This window comes from Cornus florida, unplaced genomic scaffold, assembly GCF_030987335.1.
Source record: "Cornus florida cultivar Cherokee Brave unplaced genomic scaffold, ASM3098733v1 CherokeeBrave_3.0.0_Hap2_Chr05, whole genome shotgun sequence".
NCBI classification, from domain to species: domain Eukaryota; kingdom Viridiplantae; phylum Streptophyta; class Magnoliopsida; order Cornales; family Cornaceae; genus Cornus; species Cornus florida.
Window position 1 is genome coordinate 54,232,098 of NW_026775575.1, and position 14,129 is coordinate 54,246,226.

The 14,129-nt window shown below is 33.0% G+C and overlaps 1 protein-coding gene across 6 annotated transcripts; it reads right to left on the reverse strand.

The window, feature by feature from the left end:
* Positions 1-874: 874 nt before the first annotated feature.
* Positions 875-9,634, reverse strand: LOC132306493 (uncharacterized). Of its 6 annotated transcripts, XM_059803892.1 has the most exons (13): positions 9,135-9,634; positions 8,841-8,894; positions 8,535-8,626; positions 7,566-7,641; positions 5,810-5,871; positions 5,350-5,719; positions 5,203-5,270; positions 4,962-5,069; positions 4,576-4,683; positions 4,209-4,499; positions 3,757-4,077; positions 3,510-3,617; positions 875-1,082 (listed from the first exon to the last, which is right to left on the reverse strand). In XM_059803892.1, the coding sequence occupies exons 7-12, from the start codon at positions 5,254-5,256 to the stop codon at positions 3,594-3,596; spliced, it is 906 nt and encodes a 301-aa protein (XP_059659875.1). In that variant the 5' UTR covers positions 5,257-5,270; positions 5,350-5,719; positions 5,810-5,871; positions 7,566-7,641; positions 8,535-8,626; positions 8,841-8,894; positions 9,135-9,634; the 3' UTR covers positions 875-1,082; positions 3,510-3,593. The 6 variants fall into 6 exon arrangements, with proteins under 6 accessions (XP_059659875.1, XP_059659878.1, XP_059659873.1 ...); XM_059803895.1 differs by lacking the exon at positions 8,535-8,626 and having other exon boundaries at positions 3,757-4,050; XM_059803890.1 differs by lacking the exon at positions 8,535-8,626.
* Between the last annotated feature and the right edge of the window lie 4,495 nt (positions 9,635-14,129).

Here is a 14,129-nt window from a genome sequence, read left to right on the forward strand (position 1 = left end):
AGAACAATCGTCGCCGTCCCGTGGGTTCATCCTCGCTTGCCACCGCTGTTTCAGTTCAACTCACTGCCATCTGCCCATGTGGTTCAGTGCCGCCATCGTGAATAGTCATTGTGTTCTCCGGTAAGCTCGCTGTCACAGAACACCTCTGTTACTACCGCTGCAGAACAAACCCACTTGTCACCGGTATTGAAGTTCTTGTTGTTGCCAGAGTTGGAGGCCAAAGAGAGGGAGGTGGATTGGGGAGAGAGCGGTTGTGGTATCGGCCGTGGACAGTGAGGTGGTTGTGAGGGAAAAATATTTTGTGGGGGTGGCGGTGTTGGTGGTGGCCATGGGCGGATGGTGGAGGTGACGGCCATGGACAGATGCTGTTGGTTGTTTGAAGAGAAAAGAGGGAGGTAATATATATGTGCGTGTGCGTGTGTGTGTGTTCCTCTCAGTCTTCGTTGACGATACATTGGTGTATAAGTAAACTTTACACATTCAAGGTTATTTTTGTCTTTATTGATTTTAACTTGGTCACATGAGTCATGTGCCTTCTTTGGACGTTAGATTTTAACCGGCCCAATAACGTTTTGCAACAATTGAAATAGTTTAGGGAGTTAAGTGTACTTCACTTAGTTCAGGGGGGTTTATTGGAAAAGAGAAGAAAGTTGAAGGGGATTTAATGCACTTAACCCTTTTATTAATGAGGTGTGAAACCCCACGTAGATAGCTATATATATATATATATATATATAAACTAATAAATGAACTCTCAAATGCTACCCAATTATTCACATACATAACATATAACTTGTAATGACCACGGTTTTAACTAAACAATAATTTAAAATGCCAACAATTTGCACTTAATGTCAATACCCAAAACAATCCATATTTAAATCCACCATTAAATATATCAAAAGACTAAAGCATTTTACAATTGTTCAATGTGCCAATATTAAAAAGAAAATCCAATATTTGGCAAAAATAGATCAATATGTCAATCTTCACATTGTTCATTAATTCATGGCGCAAGTTGACTTCCAATTTTTCACACTTCCTCCACCTTGTTGTCCATGGTACAAAATTCAAGTACGTACCTACATCACACAAGTCTTAATTTTAATATGATAATAATGTATACAAAGTCATGAACTGCTAGTAGAGAAAATATATACGAAGGCTTATAGTAGAACTAAAGAGAGGCACCTAGAGAATAAAGGCAGAAATGCAAAACAACTGCTACTTATATCCCAAGTACATATACACAATAAAATGCTGGTTTTCTATTTCATGTTCTCTGAAACATTTACCAAGGTGTAAACATCAAGAATGGAGTCCCATACTTTGAGAAGCCAACAATCAAAAAACAAAAAGAAACACGCAATCCACATGCCCATGCTTTGCCAGAGATCCAAACTCCGGCCTGGGCTTTTCATACTCGCTCTTCAAATAGTACCAACCAGACCAATTGTAGAAGAAAAAATAAATTTGGGATTTTTCATTACTGGATTGCATGGATATGCTTCATTTTTCCAGTAAAAGTAAGTAAGGTTCAGCCCAAGATATCCAACTCATTACTAGTGTTCTAAATTTGTGTTGCTACTCAACTCAAAAAATAAAAAATCACGAAACAAATTTCTCTGCTAAAATTGCACAGTAGCTGATCGAAAGGTTAAAATGCCAAAGACATAACAGTTACACAATAATTTTATAAACAAAACACATAAAAGGTTCTCCAACACATTAAGCATTTAGAATCCAAATTTAAAACTTTAAAAACTATATTTTTGAGTAACTTCTAAAGAATACAAATCTGGGCAAAGCTTTAAAAAAAAGAAAATGAAGTATTTTCAATTAATTTCGTGAGTATGCAATGATTGATACAAAATGAACATAAATTTTCAAGAACATACGTAGAGTTTAAACCCTAAAGTAAGTTTGATTATTCCTATAAAAACAGAACAAATAATTCCTAAATTAATCCATCTTCAAATCAACTCACTAAGACGAAAATCCAATAGGCATCACAACACACAACTTTATACGATTTAACTTCTAAAATTTTAAAAACCAACATAAAGATCATAATAAACTTCCAAACAGTATACGCATGCAAATATTAAATGCTAATTTTTTTCAGTAGGTAATTAGCTATTGACCCACATCATCACAATATATATATATATATATATATATATATATATATATATATTGCATATAAATTTCAGAAACACAAAAAACTACAAATAAATCAGCCCTTCTTCACTGACAAATAAATCAGCCCTTCTTCAGTTGAGAACGACCTTCAAACCTTCTAATTTTAACATTGATCGAGCTTATATAGGAAACATAACTGTTATGCTCTTTTAAATCTCTAAGGCACATTGATACTTTGACATCAAAGAAAAAAATAACAACTTCTATTGCTGCTATGACATGAGAGCCCCAACATTATCAGAAGTACGTCTATATATAATTGTGAACAATTTGTTAAATTTCATAGCATCTATATAGTTCATTGCGGTTTTACAAATTAATATAACATAGGCCCAACTTTTAAGTTATGCAATGAAGAACAATAAGATAATAGGATCATTGTACTTAGAGTATCACTAGTTGTAGGAGATTTAATAAACCATCCATTTATTTCCTATATATACCTACATATAATACAATATATATGTACACTCAAGTATATATTGTACAAATATGAGGAATAGATGTTAATGATTCACTACAAAACATAATTGTCTTCTAATCGTCGGCCCTTTTTTCTCTCTAATATATTTGTCCTCAGCTTGTCGGCACTACCACATCGATGCCACTATTGGACTATTGGGATGCAAGAAATTCTCATTGTGACTTGGTGACAACAGTAGGGATGAAATAGCGATGCATGAGATTTATACAGAGGAGATAAAAACTAGATCTGGTTTATAGAGAGAGGCTAACATTAAAATCAGGAGAAGATATTAGACTTGTTTAAGGAATGATGAATATCTCTGTCTAAATTCCTTTCTGTTACTTTTTTCTTGTTTTATCATAAAACTGGTTTAAAAACATAGTTATTTCCACTTGTCCAATACTAGATACACACACAAACAAACACACTATGTAACAGAAACTTGAAGATCAAAGGGTGTTTCTAGATTTTTGGTAAAACATGAGCATGTTAGTATCTTAGTTCTACTGGCTACTAATGTTAGGGTTGCAATTTCAGCAATCAAAGCCGCAAGTCGGAAGAAGCCAAGAACTACTTCTCTAACATTTTCTGAGGTTTGTTTCTCCCTTTCTCTTGTGAAGGAGTCAACCTTCAGAGAGCTAAGGGTAATTTTAGCTTTAAAATGTTAATGTTTGTCATGTTATGTATATTGTTATTCACATTTCCTAATAAAAAATTTACTACGATCCAGTAATGTCCATCACATTCCACGAAAATTCCAATTTCAAATAGAGAATACAAATATATATACACATACATATAACATACAACATATATTTAGACACATGAGACATTGACATACCTGAAAGAGACAAGAAAGTATTAATAAATGGGTGGGTTGTGGGTTAAATATCTTATCTTCGAAAGTAATGGCTTTGTTCTGCTCCTAATGAACCGGTGAAAATAGATCCTGTGAGGAAAAAAATTAACAATGTAATGCCAACATATATAAAAAAATCAAAGAAATCATATGTTAATTACTACTTTTCAAAAGAAAAAAAAAGAAAAGAAAAGAAAAGAAAAGAGAGGTTAATGAATGACCAATTGACCTCTAGAATTTTCACATATTTGGTAGGCCATATAACCGTGCTTGTGCGAGCATCACAAAGATAAAACATTCCAGATTTGTTTGCTCGATACAAAGGACAATCCTTGTCAATGACATCATTAATCCAAACTTTCCAGCAATCTGGACCAACTGGAACACATTCATCTGATAGTGCATTGGGATCTGTTGATGCAATCTCAGCCTTGGCAACAACTACACCTGATCCATTAAAGTGTAACAGCTCACATAGGAAACCTTGCAGATTAGTTGGAATAAGATTTGGCGTAGCATTGGACTGAGAAACAATAAAAGCATTTCGGGACTACAATTCAACCAAAACATGGATTAAACATAATTAGTTCTTTATATTCAAATGACATATGGACAAGGAATTATATGTATATAATTAAGTTTAACTTCACTATAAATTGTAATACTAGTTGTAACACTAACCAACAAAGCTTTCATCTCATCCATCAATTCAGCTTTCATCTCATTCATCATTTCAGCTTTCATCTCTTTCATCTCATTCATTATTTCAACTTTTATCTCATTCATCATTTCTTCCATTCTTTTCGCTTGCTCCCTCTGATAACCAATTCCCTGAATTTTAGAAATTGTTGCTCCAAAACCAAGGCCTCTAACCCGTCCTCGACGTTCCACGCCAAATACGTGGGTGACTCCATCATCTTGAAGAGAGCTTGTGCCTTTAGGTTGGGTTTGGGTGTAATCTTTCATTTTTTTCTGAAATTCCATAATTTATCAATGTTTGCAAACGAAATACATGAAAATAACAAAATAGGTACGTAACATATATTACCACTGCCACTCCTATTGCATCATTCAAAGGTTCCTTATCCTTCCTCAAGTGACCTTCAATCCACACATCGACTCTTGATATAGAAGTGGGCGCATTACTTTCTTTTTTCTACACTAGACAATAAATAATGCAAAAGACGTGAGTTTACAACATCATATCTATAGTTATTTGAAATAGCATAAATACTTGTCAAAAAATTAAAAAATAAAAAATAAACTTAATAATGAGTGAGCATAAATGAACCACAAACACCATCTTGAAGAGAGCTTGTGCCTTCAAGTCGGGTTTGGGTGTAATCTTTCACTTTTTTCTAAAATTCCATAATTTATCAATGTTTGTAAACGAAATACATGAAAATAACAAAATAGGTACGTAAGATATATTACCACTGCCACTCCTATTGCATCATTCAAAGGTTCCTTACCCTTCCTCAAGTGACCTTCAATCTGCATATCGACTCCTGATATAGAGTTGGGCGCATTACTTTCTTTTTTCTACACAAGACAATAAATAATGAGTGAGCATAAATCAACCACAAACACCATTTTCATATTAGTACTACTATTCAATCACAATAAACAATAAGAGTTGGTAACCCTTATCATTTTATGCTCTAGACGAGCATACCCCATACGACTTCTTGTGTGTGGTAACTTTTGCACACTTCGCAAGTCTTCGCATTTTTGTCTCTTTGCCTATAAATAAATAATATAATTACTATTTTTTAAAGAAGAAAGTTACAAGAGAACATAATTTGATCAACGTTGTACTTACTTTGTGGTCATCAGAGAGTCGATTACTCACAAACTGTTGCCACTCTTCAATTGATTTTACACTACTAGGTCTTAATGAGTTAATGACTTCTGTGTCACCTTCCGCTTCAATTATATCGGCTGTAAGGCGTGATTTGTAATCAGTCCAACTCTTTCCCATGCTTTGAAAAGTTGATTCCCCATGAAAGTACCAAGTCGTGTATGTTGGATCCATTCCATGTTCCACAACATGACCATATACTGTGTCAAAATGTTGATGTAGTGAATTTCGACATTTATTACAAGGGCATAAAATCTTGTCTGGATGCCCTGCAATCTCTTGAGCCCAATCGGCAAACCTTCGTGCTCCTTTTATATACTTTGGATCAACTCTATAAAATTAAAGCTTTAACTTTTAATTAAATATAAAATTAGTGTAAAAGATTAAACTTTAAAAAACACATTCTACTACGTATAATAACCTGTAAGAGATGTGCATCCATTCTTTATCCATCACTACTTTCCTAATTATTCAATAGGGAACCTGTCACAAAAAGTAAATTATGGAATATATGATTATTCCATGGTACATATATATATATATGAAAAATAAACACAATTCTCATCACCTAAACTTCATTCGAGCTAAAATTATCCCGTAGAAACAAAAAAGAACAATATTAAAGTTTCTAATTGTTTAAATTATTCATGTTCCTTGCTACAAATAAAGACATAGGGGTCATACATTCAACTTTTAAAATGCAAATTCTAATGCTAGTAAAATATTTTCAACTACACATTTTCACTTTTTATTTGTACAGTTTCAATATCCTTTTTATGAGAAAATCAATTTCATACCATGACTCTCCATAGTTTAAACAATATCAAGATTAGCAATAAAAAATTAATTATTAGGTTGCACTATTTCAAAGAAGCCATCTGTTCACCCTTATTCATGAACATTGTCATTATTTCAAAAGTAAACATGCCAAGATGGCCTGCAGAGTTGATTATCAACTATTGTTAGATAGCACAAAGAACAATAAGTTAAGATTATGAGAAATTACAATCTGGTAACAAGTAAATACAGGAGGAGGAATGCATATAGATGCAACACCCAAACTGAATAGATAAAAAGATGAAATTAAAAGAACTAGTCAGCATAAAATCTTCCAGTCAGATTCTTAAAAGCGTTCACATCATGTTCATCCTCTATAAACCGAAAATAAATATTACATATTTTTCATTAAAGCAGAAGTGATATTATACAACAAATCAAACAAAAAGCACAAGAAATTTTTGAACAACACCAAGCAAGCTGGGAGTGGGTACATAAAGGGGAGGTTTGGGGCTGATTTCTTCAAAATGTCACATGAGGTCTACAATTATGGTGAAGGGTAAGAATTAATTCATATTGTTATATATATTTGTGTGTGTGTATGTATAAATTTTATTAGTTTCACTCCTTCCAACAGAAGCGCCCATCTAAAAATAAATTTTAATAGATAAAAACTGACTGAAAATAAGCATACTCAAAAAATCAAACATGCTTGCAGGTCATTTCTTCACCAAGTTCCGAATATAAATTAAATCCTGATCTGGATAAACAGTGCATGATTACCATTGATTGGGATTCACTAAGTGGGTTTAGACACTCCAACATCACATCAAGTTTTAGAGGTAAAGATTCTTGTTTACTTCATTAGTTTTTCAGTAAGCAGGTAAAGGTCCTTCTTATTTGTAAATGTCCATTATTCTCAAAAACATTATCTGCAAAATATTATTTTTTTTAAAAAAAAAAATAAAAAACTTAGTACTGTTAAATTTGGCATTAAATTGTCATATTATCTCTTTAGAACCTCAGGATTTTCTACTTACCTCGAAATTTTGTCCTACTATTACAACCTCTAGATAATATGACATATGTCATTGAAGATTCACTACTCTATCTCCATTGTGTGTTTGTGATTGTAACAATAAAAGAACTTTCCTTATCCTGAACCCACTAGTTTTCCACAAACATGGGGACATATACTGAAATATATTTGGAAAAGAAAAAAGAAAAGAAAGTGGCTGATATTAAAAATAAGAAAGTATCATAAAACGCACAAGTAAAAAAAGGTCATGCTTCCCAGAGTGATGATGAAACAAATGAAGCATAAAAGGTGATCACCATAAATTATCAACAGTCAAAAGGACAGTTTATGAAGTGCCTAAATGTATATTCATTTATCTTACAACTCTGCGAAGAATAGGTTCCAAGGAAGAGCAAAGCTTCTGCAGACTGTTCACCTTCAGGGCTTCAACAATTACACTGCATGGAACATCTATTTTCTTAGAGGGAAAAGAGTTGGTTCTCTGAGAGTCAACTATAATCAAACAAACATACAAAATAATGTATAGTAATAATTAATAAACTATACCTAAAGCTAAATTATAAAGGGTACTTCAAACAAAAAAAAGTAAAATTTGCACAAATAGAGAACACTTCACAGCATGACCTGACATAGGTCCAAACAACCATAGTCATTTTCTGTTAACTAATTTGGTCACCGGCAACTTATTTTAAAATCATTAATACTGCTTAAGATATAAAACCAACAGGCATATTAAATTAGTATCTTTGCATCAGTAAATTACCCTAGCATAAGTAAATTCAGCTATAATACAGTTATAATTAAATGAACCCACAAAAGTGAAACAAATATAAACAAAAACAGTTTGAAAGAATTTCCAAAGCAACAAAAATAGCATAATTGATGAATAAATGCAACATCTTGAGACTCCCAGTACTCTATATCAAACTTGCATTGCTCTAAAGCCAACAAGTCGCTTAACTGAAACATGAAAAAGCAATGATATCAAAAACAAAACAAAAAAAATGAGACAAACAAGAAGAAAAGCAAAGAACTGTTGAATAATAATATTACTTCATCATAATCAAAAGGGTATAAATCAAAGCATCTCATGGTCAGGGTCTTCAGATTAGGCAATATCCCAAACAAGGAAGCCAATGCAAGCATTTTATTATCCTTCTTAGAAAAAGATTAGACAACCAAGTTTTGCACAATAACCAACATGTACCATAGCGAACCTCGGCTAAAAAGCACCTAAAATAGAACCACAACTAAAGGCAGCTTTAAATTGTTAAGTTGTTGTCTAAGAGATATATCTATTATTAAGCAATTGTGTGTTCATGAGCAGTACCTCATTAAGAAAGCCGGCTACGAGTGTAACTGCTTTGGCATGGTTCATAAATTGAAGAAACCCACTAAATTCACCCATCAATTCTTTTACAGCTAACATTAGCAACTCACAGTGTCAGAGTCAACTCATCAAATACAGAGAAGGCATAACTAATCAAACCCAAAACCATCAAATTGACAAAGAAAAAGAAACAGATAAATCAAACAAATTCAATTGTAAGAGTTAGAGTTGGAGTTGGAGTTGTACAACACTATATACAGTAACCTTCTTGCATAACTAATTAAGAAGCAAAAATTGGACACTCACGAAAAGGGAGACGGCCGACAAAGGGAGCCATACGCCGAGGGTTCGAATTAATTTCTGATTCAAGCAGAGGAGGATATATATATATTACATGAATGCAAATAAAAAGAGAAACCCAATCAATAACCAAATGGAAAACAAAAAAACCAAATCCAGTCGCAACCAAAGCAAATTCAGCCAATAAAATCGACAATAAACCAGAGAAAAAAATATGCATGTGTTAGCCCTAAAAATGTTTAAGAAATAGGGATTGAAGAAAACCCTTAAAATGTTTGAGAAATAGGGATTGTAGATTACCTGAAGAATGAAGGTAAGTCCAGATCCTCGGGTCTAGAGAGTAGAGAGAGGGTTGAACAAATAGCTCTGTGTTGGCCAAGGTAGAAATTGGTTGAGATCGCTCAACTCTCCTTTTCCTGTCGAACCAGAAGACGCTGCCTTGACACAGCGGACCTTCTGCTGAATTCTGATTTCTTGAAGTGAGACCAGATGATATCGCGTATGACCTATCTTGATTAAGAAAGACCGAAAACCTATCTAACCGAGGCAGAGATTGGAGATAGAACTTCAAGCGCAGATGGGGTAAATGATCCTGCTTCTTTAACAGAAATAATGGAAGAAAGAAAAGGATTAGGGCATTTTGAGAGACTGGGTTTTGTCAGTCATTAGGACAGTTTGCGCAACAATGGTGGAGTAGCTCGTGGGAATGAAAGAGGGGAATGAAAGAGTGAGGGTAGTTTGTGTGTGTGTGTGTGACACATGTGAGCTTTTGGCTGACGATTGGAGTTTGGCGCGGAAGTGGAAAAGTGTGGGCGGGAGTGTTTACTTATTTATTTTTTTTCATAGGAAAATATTCTATTAAAAATATTTAAATATATGTAAATATTAATCGTTCTTTAATATTTTTAAGAAAATTTTATTAACAACCATGAAAGCTTTTTATGTCACAATTACAAGTAACCTCTTATAAACCTCGTAAAAAGTAACTTCTATGAGCAAAATAAAAAATTCCTGTAAAAATTATATCGTAAAAATTCACTTTTCTTGTAGTGTCACTAACTTTACATAAACTTTTTTTCAAAAAATTAAGAAATTATCCTCCACCTCCCAACTAACCCGCACACTCACTCTATAACAATGTCATGGGTGTAATGAACCTCATAATCAATCAAATATACATGGAGGAACATCACATTATAATGATAATCATACTTTATCAACATAAATCAATACATTCATTCATTGGAGCATTTAATCAAACATTTAATGTGCATATGAACAGAGAAGCACAAGTGAAGCATTAATATTGACATGGTTAGCAATTTCCATAGCAAGTTATGCACATAATCTCACATACATGATCAAAGGTAGAGGGCCATTGATACAACCTTAACATATAAGCACATAATTTTAAATATGATTTATTGTCATTTATTCTAATTGTTTAATATTTATATTTTTAATAATTTTATATAGATTTTAATGATTTGCATTTAAAAAGATGTGTATAATTTTTTTTTATTAATAATTTTACATTTTACTAGTGTATATATATATGTGTGTATTTTTTTTGTTACCTAGTATATATATATATATGTGTGTGTGTATATGAAGTCAACAAAAAGATTTGAAATACTCAAAGTAGATTTTTAAAGGGGTCAGTGCTGAAAACACCACTATACTATATATGATGTGCATCACACCCTTCATGGTTGTGCCCTTTTTCATCATTTGATCACATAATCATGTTTTTTAAAATAATTTGTAAAATGTCTATAAAAGGGTAATTTGGGCAAAATTTACCTTTCATTTGTTAAGCTTCACCTTTTTTTTTTAATAATTTGATATTTTGTAGGTGTTTTGTGTACATAAATGCTCCGTTTGGTTGGAAGAATGGAAAAATAGATGGAAGGGATTAGGGGAGGGATGAACGAGACATCCCTAGAAAACGGAATGTGTCTTTCTCACTTTTTGTTTAGTTAAATGAAATGCATAGTATAAATGATAGATGAGGTAACAAAATGGATAGTAAAAATGTCAGATGGGGTAACACATTTTTTTTGTTTGGTTGAAAGGAAGGGAAATAGGATTTTTATATATTTTTTTTACTAATATGCCCTCATTATCTAAAAATTTCAAAATTTTATACCTATCCCAAATTTTTAGGAAGGTTAGAAATGAAAAAGCCATTGTTATGTTCGTTAGTACTTATCTCTCTCATCTTCCTCCCAATTTTGGGGAATAGAAAAATACAAAGGAAAAAAGGATGAAGCATCCCTCCTTGCTTCCTCCCTCTTTTCCCTTCCCTCCAACCAAATACAAAAAAAAAGTTAGTTTATCCCTCCTCAATCCTTCCTTCCAACCAAATACAAAAAAAAGTTAGTTTATCCCTCCTTAATTCTTCCCTCCAATCAAACATAACATTATAGTAAACATTAATAAAAAATAAAAAATAAAAAATAAAAATATTTTCCACACTTAACCATATTTTTGTTACATCGTATCTAGAAGTCCTCAAGAACCACCAAGAACTAAAAATAAAAAACTATTACAATTGTGCTATAAGTGGTTTAAAAGTATTGGTCGGGTTCATGAAAGATGGCATATAAAGCCTACACAGTTCCACTTAATTACACCTTTTTTATGGGACTCTAGTATCTACTATTGGATGGATTAAATATATACCATTGACTATCATTCTAATTTAAGGTTAGTGTAATAAGTGGATCATTGGCTCAATGGTAGCGCGTCTGACTCCAGATCAGAAGGTTGCGTGTTTGATTCACGTAGGGTTTAATTCCCTCTTTTTGCTTCTGTTTTTTTTTTTTTTTAAATTATTTTAATTTGGTTTCCATTTCTTCTGTCAAACGAACAAAATTCATTAATTTGAAGAATAGGTCATTGTCAAGTGTCAACTAGCCGCATGAATGTCGTCGAAACATAAACATATTTATATAGATAATTTATTATATTATGTTATAAGAATTTGTCACTCGGTACTTGATTTACACTAATTGATAATTCGAACACATTTTTTTTTTTTGAATGATAAATAAAACACACATTCTTTTGTTCACGTCTGAACTCAGAATTTTTTTCTTCTTTTTTTTTTTTTTGTTGGAAGATGAAGAGCCTATACGGGCTACGCCAAAGGCCTTTTGATTTATCCCAACACATATTCCTTTTAAGCTTAGTAGCTAGCTATAAATACATAGTGCATGGATAGGTTTGGGGTGACATTTTGTTCAATTCTATACAAAGATTAGGTAATTAAGTATAGAATTTTATTTTATTTTTTTTTTTTTTTTTTTTTTTTTTTTTTGGTATTATTGAATTCAGTAAAGATCTTATATGCCTGATCTTTTTTTTTTTTTTTTTGGCCAATGTGATGCTGAGCTATGGACTAGAGCTTCTCTCCCTAGAATTAAGCTCTCTCCAATCAGGGACAATCCAGAAATTTTTATTTGGACGTCAAAGTATTTTTGTAAGAAAATAATAAAATAAAAAATTTTATTAGAAGTTCTATATTTTTGTTTACTAATGGTGTTATAAAAGAACAAAATGCGCGCAAAATGAGAACGAGTAATTTTCTTTTTCTTTTTTCATTTTCTTTCAGATACTATTTTCAAATTATCACCAAAGAGTTGTTATAAGAAATAGTTTTGCAAGTACTTATCATGTTGGGGAATAATCAGCGTAAACAAGCCATTAAGAAGAAAAACAATTGCCTTTTATTTTTAATTTTTAAAAAAAATAAAAAACAATCACACAACAACACTAAGATATACATAGTTTTGCCTAAGTCTACCATTGCATCGAAAAAATTCACTGTCAACAATGATGGGTGTTTACAATGAGAGCTCTATCACATTTTTTCTCTCTTTATCTATCTCTCGCACCATAAATCATCTAACTACATAGGGTTTGTATAAGGCCTTTTTTTTTTTTTTTTTTTCATTGAATGGGTAAGCTTTATATAAAAGAAAAGAGAGAATATACATGGGAAGTCCAACATGGACAATCAAGCCAAAGGCAAGAAACAAAGCCAAAAAGGCTACCTAACAGAAACCCAAAAAAAGGAAACAAGCAACCAAACTAGCAAATACACCCACACCAAGCCTGCAACACCTGCTTCAAGCAACCACAGTACTCAGGAAAGCCATGAATGAAAACCAGCAAAGGAAAAACCATCTAGTACTAGAATCTTAGTTGTCCATGAGCCCTGAATGAAAACCAGCAAAGGAACATCCTTGAAGGAAAAGTTGCAGCAGGTGCTTCTCGCTTCCCATTTGACTCAGCTCGCTCACATTCTTCAATTTGATTGATACAAGTCTGGCTCTAATGCATCCCTTAATAAGTCTAACAATGTGATGAGGAGTAGATGATTTATTACAGAAAGCCTCTAGCATTGCATTCCATCCAAATGAAGTAGATTGCTCCAAAAAGAAGTAACTTGTGTACTAGGAATCTGTCTGAGATCCAATTGTTAGAGCACCAAAGAACAAGGTCATACCATCTGCTAGGAAGTATGTAGAACCCAGCAACATTTTGAATGAAATCCCATATGACTTTGTAGAATTTACAATTGAAGAAGAGATTATTAAGTGATTAACAATCTGCTAAACATAGGAAACAAGCATTCGTATAGTGCTTGTGACTCATTGGTTTTGTGTCCAGAGTACAAAGTTTTCTTCTAACTGCAAGCCAGGTAATGAAACCATTGGTATATGCTTCTTTAACCAAGCAATATGATGCCAAGGGAACATTGGGGAGGGAAGAGAAAAATGTTGGAAAGTATGACTCAGAGACAATGTATCTGTAGGACCTGGTACCCATTCCACCCAGTCTACTTCATTTGAGGGGGGCGTTATGTTGAGTACCTGTGATGTAAAGGAATGAATGTGACAGACCTGGTTTTTCAAGCCAATGCGTCCTGTGATAAATTGAAGTTCAACCCGATAATGGATCCGAATGCAGAAGTAAAAATAGAAACCAAGTTTTTAGAGCTGCAATGCACCTCTAAGACGCCAAAATGACCTTCCGTGAGGCCATGGAACTCAACGAGAACAACGTGGAACAAAAAGATCAAAAAAAGATCAAATAAGCCCCCAAGAGCAAAATAGTCTTTTAACATGGAAGCAACGTCCTTAGAAATGTACATCATTCCCAAGACACATCCGTGACTTCCCATGAAGTCACGGAACTCAAAAAAAGGCATAACGGAAGCAATTTAAAAAGAAAACTGGACAAGTTAAGCCCCAAGGAAAAAATGATAATTTCTAAAAAGATCCAAGT